This window comes from Lepisosteus platostomus, chromosome 12, assembly GCF_059453375.1.
Source record: "Lepisosteus platostomus isolate fLepPlt1 chromosome 12, fLepPlt1.hap1, whole genome shotgun sequence".
Lineage (NCBI taxonomy): Eukaryota > Metazoa > Chordata > Actinopteri > Semionotiformes > Lepisosteidae > Lepisosteus > Lepisosteus platostomus.
In genome coordinates this window covers 10,884,523-10,910,642 of record NC_142622.1, presented here as the reverse complement: position 1 = coordinate 10,910,642, position 26,120 = coordinate 10,884,523, and the positions used below count along the sequence as shown (strand labels likewise).

Genomic DNA, 26,120 nt, shown 5'->3' with positions numbered 1-26,120 from the left:
ATTTTAACCTGATGATCAAAATACCCTTGTCTATGGTTTTGTACTCTGCAGTTTTTCTGTTGTTGTTATTTAAAGCTATTAATGCCATTGACTGGGCTGGCTGGCTATTCCAGGACAAAAAGGTTACAACTGTACAATTACAATTATGGTTTCCTTATTCGTTTTTGTAAACATATGCTCCTTTAAGACCTTTAATAGACAGAAAGGCTGGAGCCAGAACGAGGGTTAAGCAGAAGAAGAATTTGAAGAGAAGTGTCTATTGGTTTTGTCAGCTACTCTATTTTCACGTGTGAAAAACTAACATGAAAATCTTCTAAGAAGTGGTCTACAGTATCTAAAAAAGACGAAAAAGAAACACAATATGTGCTATATTGGCAGGATAAGTCTAATTGCGGTCAAGAGATTTCTACAATTCTCCCACTGTATGCTAAATAAATTTAACAAATCATTCCGAACAGGAGACTCTCTAAATATTCAAAATATTACAATATTAATACTTTTAAGCTTTATTTCCTAAGGTGCTCCTGAAAAAATGCAAAAGCAAATCCTTTGTCAGTCCAATTTCAAACAATTAAAGACTTTTTAAAAATACATTTAACTGCATTACTTCAAGAACGGGCATCTGAGCAACACTTAAAATACTCACCACCATGTTTTTTTTTGTTAAAGTCAGCTTTAAGAAGGCCTTGCATATGTTTTGCTTTCTTAAAAAGTATGAAATTTAAAAATTAAGATGCAACATTAGGTGTTTGGGGGGGGGGAATCATGTGTAACAGACTACAGTACACACAAAGGAAGAGCTTAATTGAGTTGTAAAGAGAGATTACAAATGTATCTCTTTAAGGCCAAAGAATGCAATGTCAGGCCAGGAAATTCTTTTGCATCATTCAACACACTTGGGTGTCATATTACAGACAGTCAAGGCCAAATCAACAGAGCTTCTGAAATGGACACCCTGTCAATTGCTGAAGCTTTTAACAACCTCTTTTTTCCTGACCAGTGAATAATGTGATGTGGAAGATAAGTTACACACAGCGACGGCCATTCTGGGGGACTGTTCATCAGACTGAAAGCCAATCTTCATTCCTGAAGTAAGAAAGGACATTTTTCTTGTTGAAAAGAATGTTATGAACTCGTTTTAAACCAGTTTTAAAAGAAAGGAGTGTTCCTTTTAGTTTTATGGTAATAGACTTTTCTCACCTTGAGCCTGTCAAAGGAATCTTAGAATCCTATCTGTGCCCTTTTACTTACTGTATGCAGTGACCTGTTTACAAAACTAGTGATACTGTGGTGACAGGGTTGTGAAGGGCTGTGTTAGGTCTCTGGATTCTTAAATAGAAGTGTTGGGTTCCCACATAGACACTGATGGTTTGTCCTTAAGCCAATTCCAGTGATTTACCCCAGTTAATCAGTCCATCCCGCTGTGTATTTGGTTAAACAGTATTGCACGGGGTAACTCTGTCACGGACCCTGAAGGTGTGAATTGAAAACTGCCTGCTTAATGCTACAAAAACTGGAATAATCTACGCCTGTAGGCCCAGGTATGGGCTTTACCTTTTAAAGCAGAAGTGTGTTAGTACAGACTCTGTCAAAAGGATTACACAGAGGTCAGTTGCAAGTAAATAGGTCTGGGTGTTTTGAATGAGTGGCTATACTTTCTAGAGCCAAGCACAGAGCTGAAATTGATGTGGTCCATGGTCCGTGACACCACCTTTTAGCTTTCGCTAAAGTCGGCAGCTTGATATACATCACATCGATGAGATCGGCAGTGGTGCCATGCCAGATGGCTGCCCTTTTCAGCACAAAATCTGTTTGGCAGAGTCCGGGGAGGTGGATCTTGTGTTTTGTGTTTCCTCATCCGTAAAAGAAAGCACACCCAGGATCAGCTGGGGTTATGTCTGGTGGCACATCTGAAAGGGAAATGATGTCCTGACTTACTCTGGTGCAGTTTCAGCCACTGGATGGTGGCCTCTGTTGGTCTGAGAAAGAACTGTACTCTGCCCAGTACATAAAGTTTCTCAAAGAGGGACTTCTGCTTTTCTGGGCTGATGGTCATCTGGTAGTATTTATATGGTGTTCAAGATCAAAGTTACAGTATAATACAAATTGAAAACCATTGAAACCAATGAAAACCATCAAAATTCTTCCAATGTGTAGGTAATCACTAGGTTACTATTAGCAGATTATCTTTGACTGATCCCTGAAAAGTTGTCACACGTAATCTCCAAGGATTACAGGACTCTGTGATCTGCCAAGAATAGGCTGCAGTTTGGCAAGATTATCAATCAACAGCCAGCTGTAAGTGCAGCTTGGTTGCAGTGTATGGGTCCATAGCAGACTGATAATCTAGTCACTGTATTAATTTGAATTTAAGAGTTTTGACATATACCCTGTCACTGTGCCACCTGTGCCACTGCTTGACAAATGCAATCTAATGCTTCAGGCATTTTGCCATATTCACTTTTCCGTGCAAACACATCAGTACTCCCCGCGGAGAATGGGTAAGCTGTCTCCTGCCCTGGATATGGTTTCATTACATTTTGCAGCAGTGAAGCAGAACATGAGTAAGCCAAGCTTTGGCAGTGAATCCACTCTGAATGGTGTCCAACAAGAACAGCCCGTCCTAATGATTTCAGTAACTTATAAAAGTCCTTCAAAAGTGGTGCATGTTTAATAAGCGGGACACATAATCAAGGCTGTTTTCACAAAGCAAGAAAGTAATAGTGCTAATAACCATGTCAGAGGTTTCAAACTTTTTCTTCTGTAGATGCGAGTAACTCTTCATACAAGCAGATATATATTAGTGACTATATTTCTTTTACTTCTTGTGTTTTCTAATCCCATTCATTTTCTGTTGGTTCCCTGAAGACTTTTATTTCCTATTCTATGTTTTCCTAGGAAAAAAGCGCATTCCCTTACTTTGGAAAAGCAAAATGAAAATAAGTGATTTAAGAAAATACAAAAGTTAATTACACAAGAATACTTACAAGAATAGAATCTGGGAGCTGAACACCCTATTTGAAATACAGTAAATACTGTAATCAGATGTACATAACTATTTTATGGAGAAGCAGCAATAACATTTTGCTAGATCTTATTATTTTCTAGTAATACTAATGCTTATGAAAACACCCGAAACACGTTTTAAAATAAAATCGAAACCAAACAAAATCACTGCAAGTCAACACATAGGCTGTCTTCCTTTAGGCTGGCTCAGAGCTGTGGGGCTCTGAAACAGAAACGCTTTGTACACATCCAGGAAAACATACCCAGACTCTGTGTCTCCATTCCCCTCAGCACACCCCACAGAGCGCTTGTAATTAACACCAGAAATAGAAGTCATGTGTCCCGGAAGATGCACAGAGGAAAAGATGAGCATGGCCCAGGCTTGAGCCTTGTGGGACCTCCTAAGCTTGACAGGTGACAATGAAGCGAGCAAGCATCATCTAACTGGACTTCAGACAAATCCCTAAGAAACAGGCATCTGATTTCTTCAAAACACCAGCTGACAGCTTGAGGCAGAGCAAAGTAGGCTCATTGCAGGGCTTTATACCAGCTCCTCTGCTCTTTGAACTGAGGACAATCCCAGCGCACTCTCAGATAGCTGATTGCTAGCACCTTGTTATTCACAAGCAAATCTGAGCAGTTTGCACACTTTTCATTGTACATCCCTGACTAAAATCTCTACACTAATTTCAGTTGAACCCTTTATTCCTGGCAGTTACTGTAACATCCAGCAGAATATATACAACAGAAGGCTTCAGATTTGCACCAAACTGCAAGATGGGAAATATGGCCTCTAGTCAGTTGAAACCCTACTGTGGCATCTGATGTCTCGATGTTCTGTTAGACAGCTCTGGTGGTTGCATAATCTACATTTCCCTTGCTAATGATTTGTCTGACAGTACTTGATTTGGTCATGGCACCACTGTAGCTCTGAGGTACAGCTGTATTGAGTGTTTTTGATTCCTCCTAAAGCAGCAGTCATAACAGTGGCTCAAAAGCTGATGAAATGATTTGCACGTACAGTAGGCGCCTTGCCTTTTATTTTCAAAATGCATTCTCAGTTCTCTCTTGGATAAGGGCAACAGACTGCGGAAGAAGAGAACTGCTGCTCTGTGTGAAATGTGTACTTTGCTTCAGCATTGGCGATTTCATCAGGATACTGGGAAAAGCATTAATTAATTTTTATTCATTCACTTTTACATGATGCATTTTATAAATTGTGGGGAAAATAGCTGGACTCTGTTGCTTTGCTTTTGCCCAAGCAATTGAGCTGATGAGCTGTGGGGAAAACTGTTTACTGACTTTCTGCTTTAAATATTAGTTTTAGAAAGTGTGGGTCATACTTCTATGTAATCAAGTAATTACATTACTTCTGCATTTGTTATTGTGTGAAGGGGGTGTTGTAAATGTGCAGCACTGTGAAATGTCCAGGCAATGGCCCATTCACCTTTCAGTTAGCTCAACAATGGGTTTCCTCCAGCTCCTCACAGTCCAGACACATGCTGCTAGGTCATTTGGCTTCTGGGAAAACTGGTGTCCCTGGTGTGATCGTGTGCGTGTCTGTCTGCCCTGTGATGGACTGGCATCCAGTACAAGGATAGGTGGGTGCTGTAGACCACCAAATCTTCTCTTACCCTTCAAAAATTTATATCCACAACCCTCAGATGGCCAATGGGCATTGACAGCCCAATAGACTTCTTCAGAATCAACCATTAGTCACAAGCAACTCTTTTTGAGCCTAGGGTTGTTGGGGTCTGGTACAAGCCACCCAGCCTAACAAGACATCAGCCAGAGGAGATTCTTGTATTAGCAGCTGCTAGCAACCAAACAAGCTACATGGGCAGAAGGGTAATCACCTCTCATCCGTAACCGATGTTACAAAAAATGTTCATCTATTATACAATAAGATATGACTGCCTCATTTATTTTCAACTTTGTGTTTGGATGACATATGGGGGAAATTATAAGGAAAGATGTTTGGAGCAATAGTTTCTGTATTTGTAATGTATTTCTGAACAGGAGATGTCATATACTATTCAGAATAACAACATTAAATAGAAGCATTTGCATGAACGTGTTTGGGATGTAATTAGTAGAGTATGACAGGAATCTGTATTAGGGCCACTGCTCTTCTTCATTGGTACTCTTAGTAAACTAGTCACGTTTGCAGGGGATACCAAATTAAGAGGATTAACATATATTGTAGAAGCAGCAGAAACTCTAAAAGACTCAGATAAAGTTCAAGGCTGGGCAAACACCTGTCAGATGATGTTTAATGTACAGTAGGTAAGTGCAGGGTGTAGTACCTTTGCTTAAATACAAAGACCGAAGCAGAGGCTGATGTGGAATAATTCACTCAAGTATTAAAGAAAATATCTGGAAGTATAGTATACGCTCTAACTGACTACAAGAAGGTGGTAAAAACATAAATACATTATAAATACAAAATAGGAAACACTGAGATAGAAGGGGCTGCCTATGAAAAAGACTGTATTTATGTTGACACATAATAAATGTGTACACTAGACAAAGTAGGAAATTAAAGAGGAAACCAGAATGTTAGGGTATATCGTTTTAAAGAGTAGAAATTAAATGAAAGATTATTGTGTTATAATTGTATAATGCACTAGTAATATAGAATATTGTGTACAATTTTGGCCACCACGTAATATGAAATAATTCCAGAGTTCAACCAGACACATCCAAACAAACTTGTTGGATGATGAACAATCTCAGTCAAACCTTAATAGCGCCATCTAGCGCTTACAACGCCTACAGCATTAAATGACGGATCCTGGAATTACAAATAATAAATTGCATCATCCGTCATTTAAGTCATTTAATAGTTAAGGGAGATAAATTGCCCATCTCCCTTAACTATTGGTAGATTAAATATATCGGTAGATGTTAGACGTCGATAATGTTAGTATTGAAACGATCTGTGAAACCTTGAGAAGTAGTTAATAATATACCAATGTTACTGCATCACACCAGTAAACCAATAATAATAATAATAATAATAATAATAATAATAATAATAATAATAATAATAATTGTTTACACTTACATAGCGCTTTTCTGGACACTCCACTCAAAGCGCTTTACAGGTAATGGGGATCCCCTCTACCACCAACAATGCGCAGCATCCAACATTAAATTAGTTAATGTAATTACATCTAACTTTAATAGTATTAATAATTCCTTTCGCTTTTAAAGCGCTTTACAGGTAATGGAGACTCCCTCCCACCGCCAATGTGTAGCCCCACCTGGATGATGTGCAGCCATAGTGCACCAGAACGACCCCCACACACCAGCTATCAGTAGGGAGGAGAACAGATCTACATAGTTTCATGTTGCGCCACGGTTAAAAAGTGGAGAAGCGGATTTTATCTTTACTGGTTCTGTTCTCAAAATCAAACTGTAGTATTGGATCATAGCCAATGAGTCTTTGTAGCTTTATTACGCTGCCAACATACGAATATGTACCAGAAAAACACATGAATTATACATGAAACTGCCTTTACTGTGTTTAAGAACTTTTTTATGTGCCGAAAGTTGTTTTGACAATATAAATGATTACATTTCAAAAACGTTTGTCAGCCCATTTTTAGTTGCAGGTCTTTGTATATCGGTATTCTGTAGTGATATACCGGAGCCCCTAATATTAACCATCACGCTTATGTTTGCTTTTAATCATCCAGGCTGTGGCTACGCATTATGCGTGGTCGAGGGGATCCCCATTACTTTGAGTGGAGTGTCCTGAAAAGCGCAATAGTAGTGTAAGATGATGATGATGATGATGATGATGATGATGACGATGACGATTATTATTTTTCATACGGAAAATGCAATAATTTAGTTAACCAGTAACCCCATGCCGCTAGGAGTCGCTACTGTCGTAATGAAGGGCAGTGAGTTAACGAATTAAATGTAATTATCAGTGGGTACAAAGTGCTACTGTATGTGATCGTGAGGCCTGTGTTGTATTTTGAAAGTTAGTTACTGCCTTTCCCTGCCTCAGCACGCTACATATTGGCGACGACGATGTCTTACTTTCCCTGCTTCATCCTACACCCTTGCTCTCCCACAAACGGGACGGCCTGCGGTGGTTTTTACCGCTTGGCTCCGAGTTATTTTTGACAACACCGGCACCTCAGCGCTGCTCGCCAGGGTGAGCTACAGTACCGGCCGCTACTTGAACCGACAGCGCAGGCTTTGCTTCTTCACTGCCCCGGAGATGAGACACGGCGTGTTTTCTACACCCTCCCGCTAGTCGATGAAAAGTACGCAACTCCTCTGACTGCGTTTAAGAGCTTTTTTTCGAGCCGAAAGTGAACACCCCGGTAACGTTAGCTTGAACTTTTGGGGCACGCCAGTAGCGTTTTCACGAAACCTCCTAGAGTTACGAAACATCTTGCTGTGTGTCTTAAGTACATTGTGAATGTTTTCACAGCCTTCACTTTGTCGTTTTTACGCCATTTTTTTTGACCACGCACAAATATTCTTTGTCCATAACTTCGCAAGGGAAACACATAAAGCCTTCGTACCAAACGCATTTTAAAGACCTCGACTTGCAAAAATGTTCACAACCTCTACATAAAACTATCAGTGAGCTAATTTTCTTTTTGCAAACCTCAGGGTTTTAATCGATGCGTAATTACGCACTAACTGGAACACTGCTGGACCGTTGTGTACATACGTTCACAATGCAAGAAATACTGCTCAATACGGGTTCGTTCGAACAACCCGCATATGAGCATAGGAACGCAGACTGAATCATTGACAGTAAACAAGCCGATCCGCCTGGCGCTGCTAGCTTGCACAGCTCTCAGATCCGTGATTGGCTAAACCCCCGAACAGATCGGGTCGCGGTTGGGTGAAGAGTGAGAATCGACACTCTGATTGGGTAAAGCGCCACAGCTGAAGTTCCGAGAACATGTAGATGGATGTTCTTCTTGGTCCAAATACTGTAGAACCGGTTAATCGTGTGTGCTGTATGAGCACGCTGGATATACTATAACAGATCCATTGGTTTTCAATTACTGATCAATCTCGCACAAAGTCGCACTGAGGTCAAAACTGAATAACAGAGAAAGAATGTCATGCCATCTACAGCGCATTCACGACTCCGATAGCATGTCACGACAGGAGTGCGCGGACCACGATCACATCGCGATACCTACTGCGACCGGCACACCACTGTCATGGCGCCACAATCGCGACGTTAAGTCCAAATATCGCGATATGACATACCCCGACAAAATGCCCCCACCCCCATGTCGCGACATGGAGCCCGCATATCGCGATATGGCGTACCTCCGATAAAACGACCACCCCCATGTCGCGACATGAAGCCCGCATATCGCGATATGGCGTACCGCCGATAAAACGACCACCCCCATGTCGCGACATGAAACCCGCATATCGCGATATGACATACCCCCACCAAAACGCCCTCCCCTATGTCGCGACATGAAAGGCTCTATATCGCGATATGACATGCCCAACCAGAACGCTCATCCCCAATGTCGCGACATGAAGCCCGCATATCGCGATATGACATACCCCCAACAAAAATGTCCCGCCCCATGTCGCGACATGAAAGGCCCTATATCGCGATATGACATACCCGACCAAAAGCCCCGCCCCCATGTCGCGACATGGAGTCCGTCTGTTGCGATAAGACATACCCTGACAGGATATGCTGACCCCATGTCCCGACACAAAGTCCATATATTGCAATACATCCTATCTGGGTATATCATGTCCTGATATAGACCTTTGTTGCGACAGCGGTGCCAGGGTGGCATGGAAGCAAGGCGCCAGTCGTGATATACACTGCCGCGATAGACATGCAATATAAATGGGGTCCCTATCATGACATGCTGCGGAGGTCTTGTCGCGATGGTATCCCACAGTTGCGCATTTGGCAACAGCGTAGAGAAGGAATAGGAAAACGTGCCTTACAAAATAAAAACCATAGATCTTACAATCACGGTGATTTTACATACATTACAACCACAGGTTTATGTGATAGATGGTTAACTTGTTGGCATGCGTCATGTCTTCGTATTATTCACATCTAAGGAGGCTCATATGTTAATGGATATTGGTTGTCTTAAAAATGTTTTAAAAGGCGGAGAGATAATCCGTGGTGCATCCACGGAGCAGGGTGTGTAACAACATTGAGAGAGGTGATGGTAACATGCGAGTATGGAGATTTCGCAGATCATATGATCCGGGATCAGCTGGTTGGAAAAACTAGTTTGTCTGGAATCGGAAAACGGCTGCTTCTAGAAACTGACCTGACACTAGCAAAAGCTATTACTATTGCAAGTCAGATTGAATCCGCTATGGCTCTCGTTTCAGTAGAGTCTGAACATTTTTGGTGTGAAAGAAATATTGCGCATAGAAAGTCTCCAATGTGCTATCCACAAGTCAACGGAGAAATCGAACGAATTGATAGAAGTCAGAAAAAAAAACTACAGCTTTCCTGGAAGGTGGAAAACTTTCACTACAGAGTTTTACAGAATTGCTTCATGTTAACAAATGTACACTTCACAACATTGCAGACTTGAAGACAAAACAGAAACAAGTAAAGGTTTATTCCATGCTGAAAAGAGAACAAAAACAACGTTTTGGCTGTGGAGCCTTCTTCAGGTGTGACACGGTGTTGTGGCAAGCAGTAAACCATTACTTGTTCCTTTGCAGCCTACGCATGCTGACGCAGCTACCTACACGAACTACTAACACAGAAACATGATATGCTTAAACGTAACAGCAGGACACATGCAAAGCATATACAGGCAGCGAGGAGCAAAGAGGTCAGTTTCGAGCCCGTATCTTTTGCTTTGAGTCAAGAAACCCGGGATACAGAAAAGGGGACAATCCAAGTTGAGCATAGATGATGAACTATTTGATGCAAAAACGAGCGCTGTTCACATATGAACTGTCAAGTGGAGCGACATTCACCTGCTTGTGAAGAAAAACATGCTGATGAAGGACACATCCCTGCTTGCCAGACGCATGGAAAGAGAAAACCATCTGCGTTAATAAAAGACTATAAAAAAAAAGCTGTACGGTGAATTATTTGAGTTAAATGTATAATCCTGCTTCCTTGTTTGCCGATGACATGCAGATAAGGCGGAGATAACTTCCAGCACTAAATTACATGGCTGCGCTGCGCATTTTCTTCTTTACCTGGGGTTTAATAGCACCTTGCAAGAAAATTTTCATTACTAAAGAAAATTGCCTGTTGAAATTTATGATGACTATAAGTACTTGGGACTGGTCATTGACAAAAACATAATATGGGACAAATGTTGTGACACTTTCGATAAAAAAGGCCAACAGAGACTCTTCTTTCTTAGGAAACTCAGCTACTTGAAGGTAGATAAAACTATTCTTACACTTTTCCACAAATCACTCCTTTAGCTCATTGAAAGTGTCTTAACATACTGCTTCACTTGCTGGTTTGGCAACAAAAGTACCGGTCATTGTAATAGGCTGTTTAAATTAGTAATTATAAGTGGCAAAACAATCGGAAATAATCAAATCAACTTGAGCATCCTTTACAAACAGAGGGTGACTAAGAAAGCCAAAAGCATTAGGGAGTGTGTGTCTCACCCCCTCCATTGCGAATTCACACTTCTCCCAAGTGGGAGACGCCTCTGTGCCCCAGGTGTAAAACCAACAGACTCAGGAAATCTTTCATTCACACTGCAATTACAATGCAAAGTAACTACCTGGTTTATTCCATGCTGAAAAGAGAAGAAAAAAAAACACAACGTTTAGAAGGCTCCACCGACGACGCATGCTGACGCAGCTACCCACCTGAACTACCTCGTCTCTTGTTTCTTATCTCCTTTAACACTACTGTATTCTCTCCCCTTTTGGTGATGTTTATTTGCCATTGTGTTGTGTTTGACTGTGCTGTAAAACAAATTTCCCCTAGGGGACAATAAAGCTTGAATTGAATTGAAAAGTGATTATATGGTGGTGTTATTACCTCTTTCCGCTGGGTGGCGCTGTGACTGTTACTAGCGTACTGAAGTACAGCGAGCTCATGCCGTTCTTCGGTGACATTGTGGCTCGGGAGCTGATCCGACAGCTCCAGTAATAAATCTTTACAGTGAGTACTGCACAAATCTGCTGAAGGTTAGGGTAGGGGGCAGCCCTTGTTGGCGAGACGTAGCAACGGTGCTGTTGCGCTAATTTTGGTAGGAAGTCTTGGTAAGACTTCTGAATCAAAAGGGAACGTTTCCCACAAAGGGATTTTAATTTTTGATTCGTTTCACCTTTTGTTTTTGTCAAGAAATGCATCGTCAACGATTTTCGTTTGCTTGAAAGCTGGTATTTTGTTCCGAATGGTTCCGTGCGTTTAAAAAAAGGGGGACGCATGAAAAGTCCGAAGCCGATTCGACCCAAATTGTGTTGTAACCCCTTTTTCACTCGCACTTAAATTCTTACTACCCCGCCAAGTGAACTGATTCGTATGATACAGATTTCCATCTGCGCTTCTAAATCCAGCGCTAAGCAGAGAACCGTGAACCCCGTTTGTTTGTCATGGTGTTGTCTTACATTGTTGTTCAGGTATAGTAATTTGATTTGTGTTGAAAGGAACACAGACGTTGTACAGTTTCGTGTCGGCGGTGATGGGGTTAATGAAATCAACACAAAACTGCTGCGTGCACGCATTTTACACCTAACCTCTGGAGTAAAATGATCTTTACGTGCGTGCCAAAAATGTCAGATTCCTAACACCAATAATTCAAATTTACTGCAACGACTGTAGAATTATTAACTCGACAGAGAATGTATTCTGCGCGAATCGCTCCTGTATTGGAAATCACCTGACAGCCCACGAAAATATTTCTGGAGAAGGTGGTGAAAGTAAAAAAAAAAGCGAAGGGTGGGGAAAGTTATTTAATCTATTAATGATGCAAAAAAAATGTTACATTTTGCAATTCGTTTACTCTTCTGGGAGTACTTGTTTGAAATAAATCGGAAGGGCCAGTGTCCAAAGACTATTAAATAAATTGAATACATTCTGTCATATTACTGCGGTTTCGGAATTTACTTCTGAAATGTTGCACTTCCCGATAGCCTGTGGTATGACGCCGGTGAAATAGGCTGCGTCATCTCCGTGGAGTAAATGGCCAAAATTTAGATTTCCGCGAAGAGTCCAGTCCTTGTCCTCCTTAATACACCGAGAAACGGGAAGTGTCCCCAGTTTACAACCCGGCTAACCGTGAGACACCTCTGCGGACGCGACACCTCGCTTCTAAATAGCAGGAAGGGCTTATTTACGCAGGTTGTCAGGCTCATGGGCGGTTCTTGCCAAAAGATAGGTAGTCGGAGGTGCTCTGTAGGTGGTTTGGGAGTCTACCCGTGTACTTACTGCATCGGCGCAGGCTGTCTCATATCCTCGGCTCTCGGTTGCGATTAAAAACAAAGCACCGCGGTTTCTGGGCAGGAGAGGTGACGCCGAACAAGTAGCCCGATTGCTGGTACAGGTAAGAGCTCGTGTTTGTCTGCAAATCCCTCATTATTATTATTTTTTTTTCGTTGGGGGGGACATAAAATCACGTTACAGCTTTAATACGGTGAAAAAGGGGACGTGATAGTGAGTACGTACGATCTTGTAAATTTGCCTTGCCTACTTTTTTTTTAGATGTGATCAATTATTAATAGAACTACTTCCTGAAATGGACGTTGTTGGGGTTTTTTTTTTTTCCGGGACAAACATATGGGATTAGCCACTCGCATAAAATACAGACAGTTCTGGATAATACATGGGGGGCAGGCTCTATCAGTTCATCTTTGCGGTTAGAGGTGGTTTAGTGGACCACTGCTGTCGCATACTGTACGTCCCCGTACCCCCTCGGTTTTGACATAAGGGGCACCAGTTCTGGAAAGCTTGAAGATTTTTAAGACGGGGTTCCGCAGTCGTCAGCGTGCTCATACAAATCTAAAAAAAAAAAATTCTAACTACGTGGAAACATAAAATAATATTTTTATACACGGTGTGAAGGACAGGTACATTTTAGGACACATTTAGGAGAATTGATAAGTCTCATGTTATTGGTTGTTCTGATTTAGGAACTGATGTCTTGTGTTTCAGCCTGCAAAGGCCTTAATGGACAAGGGAGTCAGTCACCTCAACACATTAAGTAATAAGAATAGTAGTAGCTGTGTGTTGCTAAGGAACAAGCAAAGGTTTAACTCCACAATGGAGAGTAGAAACGAGATGCCCCAAGTTTCAGCCGCTGAGCCTTTATTTCACCTTTCAGTGTCAAATTCACCTTTACTTTCTGCTTAGCAGCCAAGGAAGGCTGACGCAGCTCCCTGCTCAGACAGTTTATTACTGCTTTCGATGGATACAAAACGCCGCTGAAAATAGGTGCAGAGTGGTGCCGGAGAGCACAGAAGTGAGACTACTCAGCCAGCAGCTACCCCTACTAGGGGTGTGTTCAATCGGACGTTAGTTATTGGTGCCTCCTGCAGTAATTGCTTGACATTTTGCTGTTTCTCTGTTTACGTCTATTAGACTTGAGACCTTTCTGTTTGTTACAAATATACTCATCTCCATTGGGAGGAATGAAGTCCATTCACAAGATAAATGTGGGATTTTCCAGAAACTGATTAGATATCTGCCTTTTGTTTTTGTTACTGTCCTGCAGTGAAAAGGGGGAAACACTTTATTTCTCCTTGGAAAAACAAAACAGTGCACGTAACACACCTTAAACATAGGTTTCAGTGATTCATCAGCTAATGAGTTAATGTTACAAAATAAACATTTCCAGCAAAAGACTTAATTGCACAACAGTCTCTCTGTTCTGTGCCATAAACTGTGAGCTGACCAGCTCACTCTTGCCTGTGGCTGTTGACTGAGTATGTGGATTTAACATTTCTAATGGCTGCTGCTTGTAAGATGATAAACTGACATTTTTTTTCCTTGTGGCATCTTTGCTGTTATTCTAATCTCAAGACATGAGTATTTTCCTAATAACCTATCAATCTAGCTAAATGGCACTTAAAGTCACAACAGGAAATGGTTTGCAGTAACAACTATGAGTCAAACGAATTGAATGGGCTGACTGATCTTCTCTTTTTTGACCAAGATGTATCTTATTTTCCTTACTGGTATTGTTGTGTTTATTGGGTCTCCCGAAGAGTGTAGCTTATTTAGAAGGCAAATAAAAAAAGAAAAGTATTTTGAAGGTGAGGTGTACATGAGCATTATTTAAAAAAATGAGGGGAACAAATGCATTTTCTGTAAGGGGAAAGTGCACTAGTACAACAATAATATTTTAGCAATTCAGTAGGGGATGTGGGGACTCTACTGCTCTATCTATCTCTGAAGTGGCTTTGAGATCCCATGGGATCACAAGAACTGTATAAAACTATAGTATTAATATTTATATAATGGCATTTATTTAAAAAAAACTTCTGGTTTTAAATATAGTTTAGTCACTAATATATGGTATCGTTCTCGTGCATATAATACATTTTATAATGAGTATATACATCTACATTTAAGATGTCTTTCTTTGTAGTTTCTAAAGTATTGCACCATCTTTTCAGGTGCACATGAATATTTGTAGGTCACTTTAAACATTTCTACTACAGTATATACTGTCCATAAATATATGAGAATATACAGTATGAAAGTCTCCACATGCTTCCACAAGAGTTTTCTTTATGTGTGTTTATTGCAAATGTTTAGACTTAGAAATGTTTAACATTGATATATGTTAAAAACACACTTTTAAAAGGATTGTTTTCAAAAATGGCTTTAATGTGGTTTATGGCAATGATCTTTCGAATCTATGGTGATTACAGCATCATTCATCAAATTACACAATGCCTTTTTTTATTCTCCTAGAACAGGGGTTTGCAATTTTGCTGGTACTGGTCTTGGAGAGCTGTGGTCTCTGCAGATTTTCAAGGTCTCTTTAAAGCAGAGGCACATGAAGAGCTGACAGAAGCTGTTGAAGGGGTCCAGTTAAACCAGTTATCAGCTGGTTTCGCTCATTAACAGCTGAGTTGAAGTTAGAACCCACAGACACACTCTGTAGGTCTCCAGAGTCAGGACTGGACTCCCTTGATCCAGGGCAGTATTTCTCAACCATATCTAACCTAGAGCACACGTATATGAATTTAAATTTTTTAAGGCACATGCCTGCATGCTGGTCACCAGCCCAAGCACATTATTATTAATACTATAAACACAATTTATTTCACTGTTTAACCTGAGTTTGCAGCAAAATACATAGTTGTCTGGCGCATCCGGTCTTGCAATGTGGCCTCTGTCCTGTGCATATACTGATAGTGCAACACGACACTTTGGTTACTCAACACAAACCTAAAGTAAATAGAAACGATATTTGACTTTTGACATTTAAAATTTTTCTCATGTGTGAGCTTTCCAAATTCCACAGCACAACCGTTAATGTCTGAAGATACACCGCTGTGCCACGACACATCTTTTGAGAAATGCTGATCAAGGGTAAACACTAGTATCCAAAGACTGGGCAGCTCGCCCTTACTGGTTAAGACTGCCTATCACTGTGCCTGTTTGAGCCTGAGCTCTTCCTGGATCGGGAATGTGAGAAAACAGGCAACAACGCCTTGATGAGTCAACCAGTGAACTTTAGGATTTCGTGTCTGGTGCTGTCAGGTTATTACAGGCATAGAGCAGGGCACAGGCTGGAAATGAAAGACAGAATAAAAGGGGCAAAATGATTCTAAGAGCCTGACATTCTTAGAACATGGCCTGCACTGTTGTGCTACACAATCAGTAAGAAAGTTTTGGTCTTTTTCTTTTTTATTCACAAATTATCCATGGCTCTGTAAGGACATGACAGATTGAGGACCACTTTTTTAAGTAATCATTCTGTGAATTTCACAGTCTGGATTATGATTTTATTCACGGTGCTCGCAGGGATTAGGATAAATTAATATTGTCTCTTGGTTTATCCTTTCATACTCCACTGACATGCGGCTGTTATATTCAGCTGTTTTATTCCTCTCATTGTGGCTGAAACAGACATTAAACCAAGCAAGTGACTCAAGTGAGACAGTTCACCATGTGTTACTGTTGCGTGGGGTGCCACAGGGACCCTTCTAGGGATAATAAAACGGGACATTTTTACAGGTCTCACCAAAGTTAATTGACAGCATTTTTCTTTAGCTTTGGGTGATGGTTGTCTAAGGAAATCTGCATTTTCACTTTCATATGGGTTGTATTTTAAAATATTATTTAAGCCTGCATGGGTTTCTCTTACAGTTTAGGCAGAGTGGTAAAGTTTAAGAACACATTTCTTGATCATACTGATGAAAATTGAAATGATGCCTACAAAATGAATAAAAATCCAGAAAGATCAGAATTCCATGTTTCCACAAAAAACTGACGTTTACTGCAGGGCAATCTACAGGTGTGTCTCTCATTTCTAAGAAGAAAGCTCCATGCTACTGGCCCAGGATCTTTACTGTTTGTATTCATTTTGCTGTCTCTGTGCTGTTTCGTTTGCACTGTGCAGGTACTCAGTAGAAGTTTCAGTGGGGTGCTGTGTAAGTGTGCATTGGCTGCAAAGAAACAAGTAAAGGTTAATTCCATACTGAAAAGTGGAAAGAAGAAACTCACCTGGTACTCACACCTGAGGGCTCAACGTTTCAGTGTGGAATTCACCATGACCTGTTCCTTAGGTACTACAGTATGTCTACACAGTTTGTTTTGTGTGTGTTTTTAGTATCTTCTGTAGGTACAAAGTTAAGCATAGAATTATCACAATATCAATCCTGGGAGGCATTAAAATTCTCTATTCTAGTTGAGGAAAATAAGCTGCTGTGTTATGTTTAAAAAATCTTTATCCTGGTTCATTCCAAAAGGGAGCTCTGTGCATCTTTAATCCTCTTTTATAGTCTTACTTTAGCTTAGCTAGACGATTACGCGTAGCATTATGATATCTCCTTGGGGGCAGGCTTTCACACGCTGCTCGTGTGGTCCATATTTCTGTCTCGCAGGAATGCCGAGATAGTGTTTCAGAATTTCTCGAGTTGCTGGGCTTGCCGAGAGGAACCAGGCAAGAATTCAGCATGTCCGCCATGAGTCCTGATGAGCAAGAGGATGTGGCACTTCGGATCCTGACCACCTGCAAACTGTGCCTTAGCATGTATCCTTCCACTGAGATGAGCAGGCTTCACATGTGCGACTGCATCTTCTGTACTCCGGTAAGTCTGGACAGCAAGTCTGCTGGAATGAGTCAGCACTGAGCGTACGTCCAAGGGCTTTCTAACAGTTTGGTGTGTTTCATTCAATAAATCACATGGCCTGCCTATTGTGTTATAATGTAGGCTGCTTCTAGACTCATTTTAGAAAGTTAACTTAATAATAAGGTTTGAAAAATTGGGTAGCGTGGTGGCAGGGTGGTTAGTATTTATAGCTCACAGAGCTGCAGCCCTGGGTTCAGTTCCTGGCCAGCTGTCTGAGTGGTGTTTGTATGTTCTCCCCATGTTTCCTGCAGACTCTTCAGTGTCTTCCCACTGTCCAAAGTCATAGTGCTAGGCTATTTGATGTTTGTGTCTGGGTATCTGTCCTGTGATAGACTGGCGTCCAGTCCAGGGTGTATCCTGCCAGCAGCCATATCACCCTGCAGCTCACAACTGGCAACCCACTGAAGCTAAGCAGGTGTGAGCCTGGTCAGTACCTGGATGGGAGACCTCTTGGGAAAAACTAAGGTTGCTGCTGGAAGAGGTGTTAGTGTGGCCAGTAGGGGGCGCTCACCCTGCGGTCTGTGTGGGTCCTAATGCCCCAGTATATTGACAGAGATGTGCTGTCCTTCGGATGAGACGTAAACCCGAGGTTCTGACTCTCTGTGGTCATTCAAAATCTCAGGACTTTCCTGAAAAAAGTAGGGGTGTTACCTCAATTTCTTGTTGGCCTTTACCAATCATTTCCTCCTAATAATCCCCATCTATAAACTGGCTTCATCACTGTTCTCCTCCCCACTGATAGCTGGTGTGTGGTGAGTGTACTCACACACTATGGCTGCCATCCCATCATCCAGGTGGAGCTGCACATTGGTGGTGGTGGAGGGGAGTGCCCAGAAAAGTGATATATAAGTGTAGAGAATTATTATTATTATTATTATTATTATTAATGTGCTCATTGCCTGCCAGAACAGGCTCTGGCTGCCCCGCAGCCCTGAACTGGATAACCGGTAAAAAAATGGATGGATGGGAAAAACAGTGCTGTTCTGAGTAAATGATTTTGAAAGATTTTATGACCCATTGATTAGAGACAGGTTTCAACTCAACTCACCTAAGTATACCAGCAATAGAAAAGGTCTTGGAGAGAAACTATAATCAAAACCAGCTAGCTAACAACACCCTTGTCTTGAAAACATTAATGCATTCAAGCCAGGGAAGGTGTATGTGGTACAGATTAACATGCTTGATAGCATTTACATCTAAAATAACACGTAACAGGAAAAACAACATCTCTTGAACAGTTTGGCAGTGTGTGCTGTCACACTGCTACACCTAGTTACGCCTGTAAAATATGCTGGACTGTTCATACCGTTAATAGACTGTGCATTTATTTTCTTGGCAAAAAGCAAGTGGACTCTACTGAGGATTATTGAAATCTGTATTTTCAGTCTTGAGCTTCTGAAGCCGTCACTGTCATACATCATCTGCTGAGCGGACCCTTTTTATGTTTGCTAGGCCCTGATGTCATAATACACAATCTTAGCCAAGCACTGTTTCTGCTTTTGGTTCCCCTTTCTGAATTTGCATTGACGTACAACCGACACGCGCTTTCTTGGAACCCTTTAGAAAGTGCTCATACATAGAAACGTACAGTTCGGACTAACGTGACACTTCGGTGATCCTCGGTGCTTTGTCTTCCATGTAGTGCCTGCAGCAGTACGTGCTGTTCGCCATCGGAGGGGGCTGTGGAGCACCAGTCACCTGCCCAGACATGGCCTGTCGGGAAAAGGGGGTGCTTCTGGATTCTGAGGTACGGCCGCTCTGGCCATCGGTACAGGAAGCACAGCAAAGCCAAGGGATGGGCAAACTGAGAAAGGGCTGCTGTTTAGAAGGCTACTTGTGCTTCGTATAGTTTAATTAGCTCATTGTTCCCTTAATTAATTTTCCTCGCCACATGTGCTGGATTGTTCGGAGAGAGTAGTTCCTGTGAAGGCGACCCAATGGCTTTGACAATAAATGTCAAGGAAACTAGGTTTGCAAAACGGTCCGAAGCCCACTTTGTTTTTCATGCAATTACCCGCCATGTGAGTGTCTATATTTACAGTACCTTCCACAATCTCTTATTAAACACATTTAACACATATTTAAGAACATATAGCTCTTCCTAGCTCTGATATAAATGCCCTTCCTTACATTGCTTACTTGTCAGTATCCCATATTTTACCAAATTAAAGCCATTGCTGAGCAAACCACTTGCTCTGCGTTTAAACTGACATTATACCTGGGGATATCCACAGACTGTAGTGGCCTCTTCAACAGTCTTATCTTTAGTATGCATTGACTTGTGTATCTTCAGTGAAATGCAGCCAAGAATGCTATTAGTGTTTGTGTAATCACTTAGTCATGTCTAAAATGGTTCTTTCAAATATTGCCAAACCTTATTCCCTTGAATAGACAAGCAAAGACCTGTTACAGAACCTGATAATTGGTATTACTTTTCCATCGAGAGATGGTGATTGGAAATGTGATCTTTCCTTTTACCGTTTTCTTTTTCTACAGATTGCCTGTTTTGCCCCTTCAGATAAAGTCCAGCTTTATCAACGACTGAAATATGAAAGAGGTACAGTACTGTTTGTTTCTTGTCACAATGCAGTGTGAAGGTCTTTTTAACCATCTGTGCTCTCATCCTCAAACCTGTCTGTCTGATTACAGTTTGGGCTGTTTCCCTTTACTAGATAGTTTTTTTGTTAATCTGGTTTCAAGAACATTTGAGACGCATTCAGCAGATGTGTGCTTAGCAATGCACAATCTATCACGTTTGTTGACCTTAATGTAAGTAATGGCAGAACATGTGGTTTTAGCTTTTCACTATTTGGTTTTCAGCTGCCCTTGATCATGTAGAAGAACAACGCTTATAAAGAAGTTGGGGAGTGTAATATTTTACAATGTGTCCCACGAGTAAGAAGAGTGTACAGTACGTCACATGATGTTTAATTTTTATATCCTGACCTTCTTTATTTTATTTCTAGCTGATTATTGGTAAAACATTCTGTTTCCTTGGAAAATACAATATGTACAATTCAGAACCACTGGACGTTAGAAATATTGCACAACCACAGCAGTCAGCCGCTAAGAAGCCAAATAAGGTTCATTGCACCAGGGAGTGAGTGATGGAGAAACCGGTAGTTTTGAAACTTGCTAATCACGGATGTCAAGAACTGCATGTAATGGATGCGTTTCCAGAGAGCTGATGTCAGCGCTTGTGTCTGGAGTCGTGAAAAAGTGCTGGTTCGTGTCTGCGGCTTGTTGCTCCCACACAGAAGAAAGTTTGAATTTAGTCCTTGTCAAAAGCTAATGGAACAAAGTCAATTCCAAAATATAATGTGTTTGAGAGAAGAAATAATTTAAGTTAGTGCTACGTCAGGGACATCATTTCCACTTTATCACAGGCCAATAAAAACCTGTAAAATGAAGAAAAGTTTATTTCACTTTCGCTCAGAATTGATAACCGTGATTTTGCAGGTCAAGCTTTCATTTTCCTGAGATAAATAAGAACTATCCAGGCTTACGTCACTGCTCATACCTCTTTGGATTGATTTAATAAAACTGCTTTTTTATTTCACTCTTATTAATCCACTTTTAAATCGTTATTACCTGGATGAGGGACAGTACTAGAATCCAAACCAGGAAACGGAAAACTTGAGTGAGGGAGTTTAAAACAGAGTCAGCTTTCTGTCTGCCGTCAGGGAGATTGTACAGCAACAGAACCTCCGTCACAGGATCAATTCTCAGAAATCAAGAGCAGACGTAGCTGCTTACGTATACCTTATTTGCGCCACAAAAGCTGATCCTTATTACAAAGAACTATTGATTCTAACAGATGTCGTTCTATTTGTTATCGTATCTCAGGAGCTTGGTCAAGCGCATACTGTCCCTTACCTCCCAGTTTCACTCCTCTTGCTTTTACTTTGCTAGTGTTCCTTGTTGGCATGTCTTTCTCATGCGTGTCGGTGTGCTAGCTACTGCAAGTTCAAGGTGAGGCGTTCAGCCTGCTCTGCCAGGGCCTTTCGAGAGGGAAATATTTACAGTGTGTTTCCAGGCCGTGTAAGGCAGGGCTGTCCAGTCCTGGAGAGCCTGTGAGTCTGCAGGCCTTCAAGGTCTCTTTATCATGGAAAGGCAACTGGGAGAAGCTAAACCCGTGACCAGCAGGTTTCGCTCCTTAAGGGCCGAGCTGGAATGAAAACCCAGAAGACCCAGAAAAACCACCGGGCCTCTCTCTCAGTCCACGGGTTTGAGGAAAGAGAAGATGACAGAGAAGCACAAAGCAAAACTGCAAAGTGGAATAACAATCCTGCTTTTTGAGCCCCTGTGTTTTGAATAGTACCGTTCCAGCCCGAGCTTCCTTTTTGTGCAAATTCAGTTGCAGTACCCTGCGTGAACCAAACAACGTATCTAATTGAGTTATTTTGCATACAATCAAAACTGCGACAGGAAACGGGCACATTCTGTACAGACTGCATTTGTTGGGGCAGCCACCATGAGAGTGATGATGCGATACTGCTGCTAATTTCCATACCTTGTTCATTCAGTTTCTTTTCTTTCTTCCCTCTAGGGGTGCAGCTGGATCCCAGTAAGACCTGGTGTCCTGTCTTGAAGTGCCAAGCAGCCTGCAGTGTTGACCCACGCAGTGACGGTCAGCCGGGGTCTGTGCTGTGCCCGGCCTGTCGCACGGTATTTTGTTCAGTGTGTAAGAGTGACTGGCGTCAGGAGCATTCCTGTTCCGAAAGCCAGCCGCTGAAACGGCCTTCCTTTGATAATGGGTGAGTAAAACATTGTCGCTTGATTACTGTCGCCTTATGCGTTTTAAACACCCATTCCTGGAGTCCTAGTTAAGCACATTGTTCATTACGTTAAACACCTTCATTTATTTAGGAAGAATGAATATTGAAATTCATTGGTATATTAATGAGAACGGGTATGTTCCTGACATCGCTTTGGTTACGTTGTGGAAAGAATCGTATTTTATTTTTAAATTCACAATTCTATTATGTTCAAAAAATCTGAAGGTTTTCTTCATGCCGTAAGTATAAAAGGAACAGATTGCTGTTCATATGTCTTAGATTACATGTACAGTATGTAGTAACCATCAACAATTTCCTCAGAGTCTTCAGTACTGTTGTCTACTATTCTAACAACCTCTACTGAATGTATTTGAAATAAATAGCAAAACTTTTATCCAGTCGCCAAAGTACTGTGTTTCTGCATAAAATGTTGAGTGGGAATGGTAGAACAATGCAAAGTGTCTAAGACTTTAAAGCACTCAGATGAGACTGATGACAAAAAAAGATCTTATTTGACATTTTTGTGTCTTGTTCAAGCTGTGTATGCAGTCAGACAGTAGGAAAGCAGGTTTTCCACTGGGCAATCGGCAGGGGGTAGGGGGCAGGGGGCAGGGGCAGGGGGCAGGGGGAGGGGCAGGGGACAGGGGGCAGGGGCAGGGGCAGGGGCAGGCTGAAACAATCCAAAGTGTCTGTGATGAGAATGTAACTGAAGAAGTCGGGAATAGCGCCCCCTGCATATCTAGGGGAAACGTAGGAGCTGGAGGAGGTTACATACATTTGCGAGACGTGAACTAATGGCTAATCATCTCCAAGCCCACATGAAATCTAAGCACAGCGATTGTCAAAATTCTGTATCGGCAGCATCCAGGTCAGCGATGAAGCAGACTCTCCCATCAAGCAGTGTCCCGGGTGTGCCGTGTACATAGAGCGAAACCAAGGATGTGCACAAATGCTGTGCAAGAACTGCAAGCACACCTTCTGTTGGTACTGTCTGGAGTGTTTAGATGTAAGGTTGCAACATTTTGCTTTTGTATTTAAGAGGGGGTGGATGGAGGCAAGGTGGCACAATGGTTAGCCTCACACTGCTGGGGCCCCGGGTTCAATTCCTGGGGCGCTATCTGCACGGAGTTTGAATGTTTTCTGGGTGCTCCAGTCTCCTCCCAAACTCCGAAGACGTGCTGGTACTGTAGGTTAATTGGCTTGTGGGAAAATGGGCTGTGGTGTGAGTTTGTGTGTGTGTGTATTTGTGTCTGTGTGTGCCCTGCGATGGACTGGCGTCCCACCCCGGGTGTATCCTGCCTTGCACCCATTGCTTGCTGGGATAGGCTCCGGCTCCCCCAGAGCCTGTATTTAGATAAAGTGCTTAGAACATTGATGGATGGATTTTAGAGTAGGGAAGGGGAATTTTGAATCGTTATTTAATCCATTTTGGCTCTGGCCCTAAGGAGGTATTGCAGTTGGAGGTTATCAGGCTGCTCACCTGTCTTGGAGCATTAGATCTAAAGTGTCTGCTGCAAGACACCTGTACTGAAACAGCTCTGTGAGTGTACCTATATTCAATACCAGATCATAGAAAATGACATTCTAACGGTCCAATGTACACGTTAATCTACGTTATCCACAATTTATAAGGATGTTCTTATAAAGTTCCTTATAAGGTCAAATGTTGCTCCAGCTGAGTAAACTAAAAAATTGCATTGACTTAATACTATCGTCATACTTAACGTTTTATGCCGGAAATATGAAAATATGTTTTTCTACTTTCGCTCTTTGGTAGAGATGGAGAGTTGGAAAAGACAATATATAATCATGCCTAATGCACTCCTCTTGGGGGGAAAAAAGGATGTCTGCAACACACCATGCTGTTAATAATGTATTGCATGTTTTCTCTAAACCCAATTCCGACTTTTAAGAATCTATAATTAAAAATATCTCTCTTTATCAAACAGGGTGACATATTTCTGAGACATTATGATAAAGGCCCATGCAGGAATAAACTTGGGCACTCCAGAGCCTCAGTGATGTGGAATCGAACACAGGTGAGGGGAAAACTAGTGGTAATCTCCAGTCGATTGTATACTTGCTTTTGGCAGTCTTGGCGTTTTACTGCCTTTAAATCTTAGGCAGTTGTCTTGAGAAATTTAAAAAAGTTCTGGGTAGAGTCCTTCCAGACCCTCTTCTCGTGTGGGTTATATGGGAGTTCTCAAACCAAATATTTGAGCGACTGGACTGTTATTCTTTCGTCCTTCTTAAATCTTTTTTCCTCAGTGTCAGAAAATGCTATATAATTGGAAGAATATGTGCATGACATTTTCATACCCATATTGTAAAATTAGTCTTTCTTGTTAGCTCCATTAATTACTTATGTTTTTGATTAATATATATTTTCTCTGCACTCATGAAATCTCACCATATTGTAAACCTTTTCACAGACTTTATTAAGTTAGTGTTTTTCTGTATTCTAGCATAAAATGGAACCGTGTGTTTGAGCCTGTCTTCAGAAGGCTGTTCTGAATTTTTCATGGCACTGATACCCTAACCTCTCATGCTTTTTTCTCTCAGGTGGTGGGTATCCTGGTGGGCGTGAGCATAATAGTGCTGGTAACCTCCCCTCTCCTTGTCCTTGCCTCTCCTTGTATAATCTGCTGCATCTGTAAGTCCTGTCGAGGCAAGAAGAAAAAGAAAGAGACCCGGCCTGATACAAAAATCTAGTTTTTGCTTTTTTTTTTTTTAAAAAAAAGTGCCTTTCCCTGGTTCAATACCAGCCCTGTCCTGAAGAGTACACAGGTGCCTGTGATTAATGTGCCTGTACTTTGGTTCAAATTTACTGCGTATTTTTATAATAAAAAAAGAAAATGGCAAAAAAAAAAGCTTGTACCTCCTGTTAAAAAGGTATTCTAATTCGGTGTTGGAATGATTCTAATGTATAAATAATACTACTATTATTTTACTAATATTAAAAACATTTGAGAAGTGTGGATTATCTTACGTGATATCATGGGGTTGGTCATAAATTATGTCAACTGCAGTACTGGTCTCTTTATATACAGGTTTTATAATAACGACCAAGGAACTTAAAGGAATTAATTGTACCTTCCTGTCATGAATTTCGCCCTAGTTTCATATCCTATTATGTGTTAGACTATTGTATCCCTTGGTAGGGAAAAAAAAATATTAAGCTAGTTCCTGAACTCACCTCTTTAAACACTGCGGATGGGTCAGGCAGTCTTATTGAGGCTTCTCCCCTCGTATGTCAAGAGGATGGAAGCTGAGATTTCTTCTTTTAACTCTTGGAGATTCATACCTGCACACACTGACTCCTTCACAGATTGGTATTTCACATAGCACTTTGACAAATGGACGAAATCCACATTTTCTTGCGGGTTACGATGTGCCAAAATGGCTTTGGAAAGTGTACTAGATAGCAGAAGGGTTTAGCTGGGTTTAACGGGCAGGACATGGAAAGCCTTCCTGCGTTGCATTTTTTTTTTTTTACATTCTGTATCCTGTACAAACCAAAGGGGTTAGATTTTCAGCTTGTACCATGTACATACTCTTATTTATGAATGTATTATGTTTTGTTTATACTGTTTTTCTGCCAACGGTCAATTAAAAACTAAAACAATTCCCAGAAACTTCAGCCTGTCTTGTCTGGCCTGTGTGTTTTAATTTATGACAGTTTCAAACAGGGACACGTAATTCCCTTTTTATTTCCTCACTTTTACAGTATCACAAGTGTGATCATCGGTATTGAAAGAACTAATCAAGCAAAACAGTCCTAACATTATTGGATTCAAGTATTGAAATACATAGAGTTAAACTATAACCAGTTGTCATCAAAACACTTTTATTTAGATCTTCTTAGGCTTTTCGCTGTTAAAACATGTTACACATTGTATGCAGTGGTTGGGGTAAAATGTTTATTGATAAAATGGCAAGATAATACATAATACTGATAATTCCTTGCGATTATATAGCGCTTTTCTGGACACTCCGCTCAAAGTGTTTTACAGGTAATCCTGTGGACAGGTAAACCACGACAAGTGTGCAGCCCCACCT

The 26,120-nt window shown here is 41.3% G+C and overlaps 1 protein-coding gene across 5 annotated transcripts; it reads left to right on the top strand.

Moving 5' to 3' along the window:
* Positions 1 to 900: 900 nt before the first annotated feature.
* Positions 901 to 25,701, top strand: rnf144b (ring finger protein 144B). Of its 5 annotated transcripts, none has more exons than XM_088600934.1 (9): positions 903 to 1,091; positions 16,551 to 16,716; positions 17,035 to 17,241; positions 18,926 to 19,030; positions 19,780 to 19,840; positions 21,833 to 22,040; positions 22,923 to 23,067; positions 24,011 to 24,100; positions 24,624 to 25,701. In XM_088600934.1, the coding sequence occupies exons 3-9, from the start codon at positions 17,107 to 17,109 to the stop codon at positions 24,771 to 24,773; spliced, it is 894 nt and encodes a 297-aa protein (XP_088457060.1). In that variant the 5' UTR covers positions 903 to 1,091; positions 16,551 to 16,716; positions 17,035 to 17,106; the 3' UTR covers positions 24,774 to 25,701. The 5 variants fall into 5 exon arrangements, with proteins under 5 accessions (XP_088457063.1, XP_088457060.1, XP_088457062.1 ...); XM_088600933.1 differs by lacking the exon at positions 903 to 1,091 and adding an exon at positions 11,207 to 12,521; XM_088600937.1 differs by lacking the exon at positions 16,551 to 16,716 and having other exon boundaries at positions 901 to 1,091.
* Positions 25,702 to 26,120: the final 419 nt, after the last annotated feature.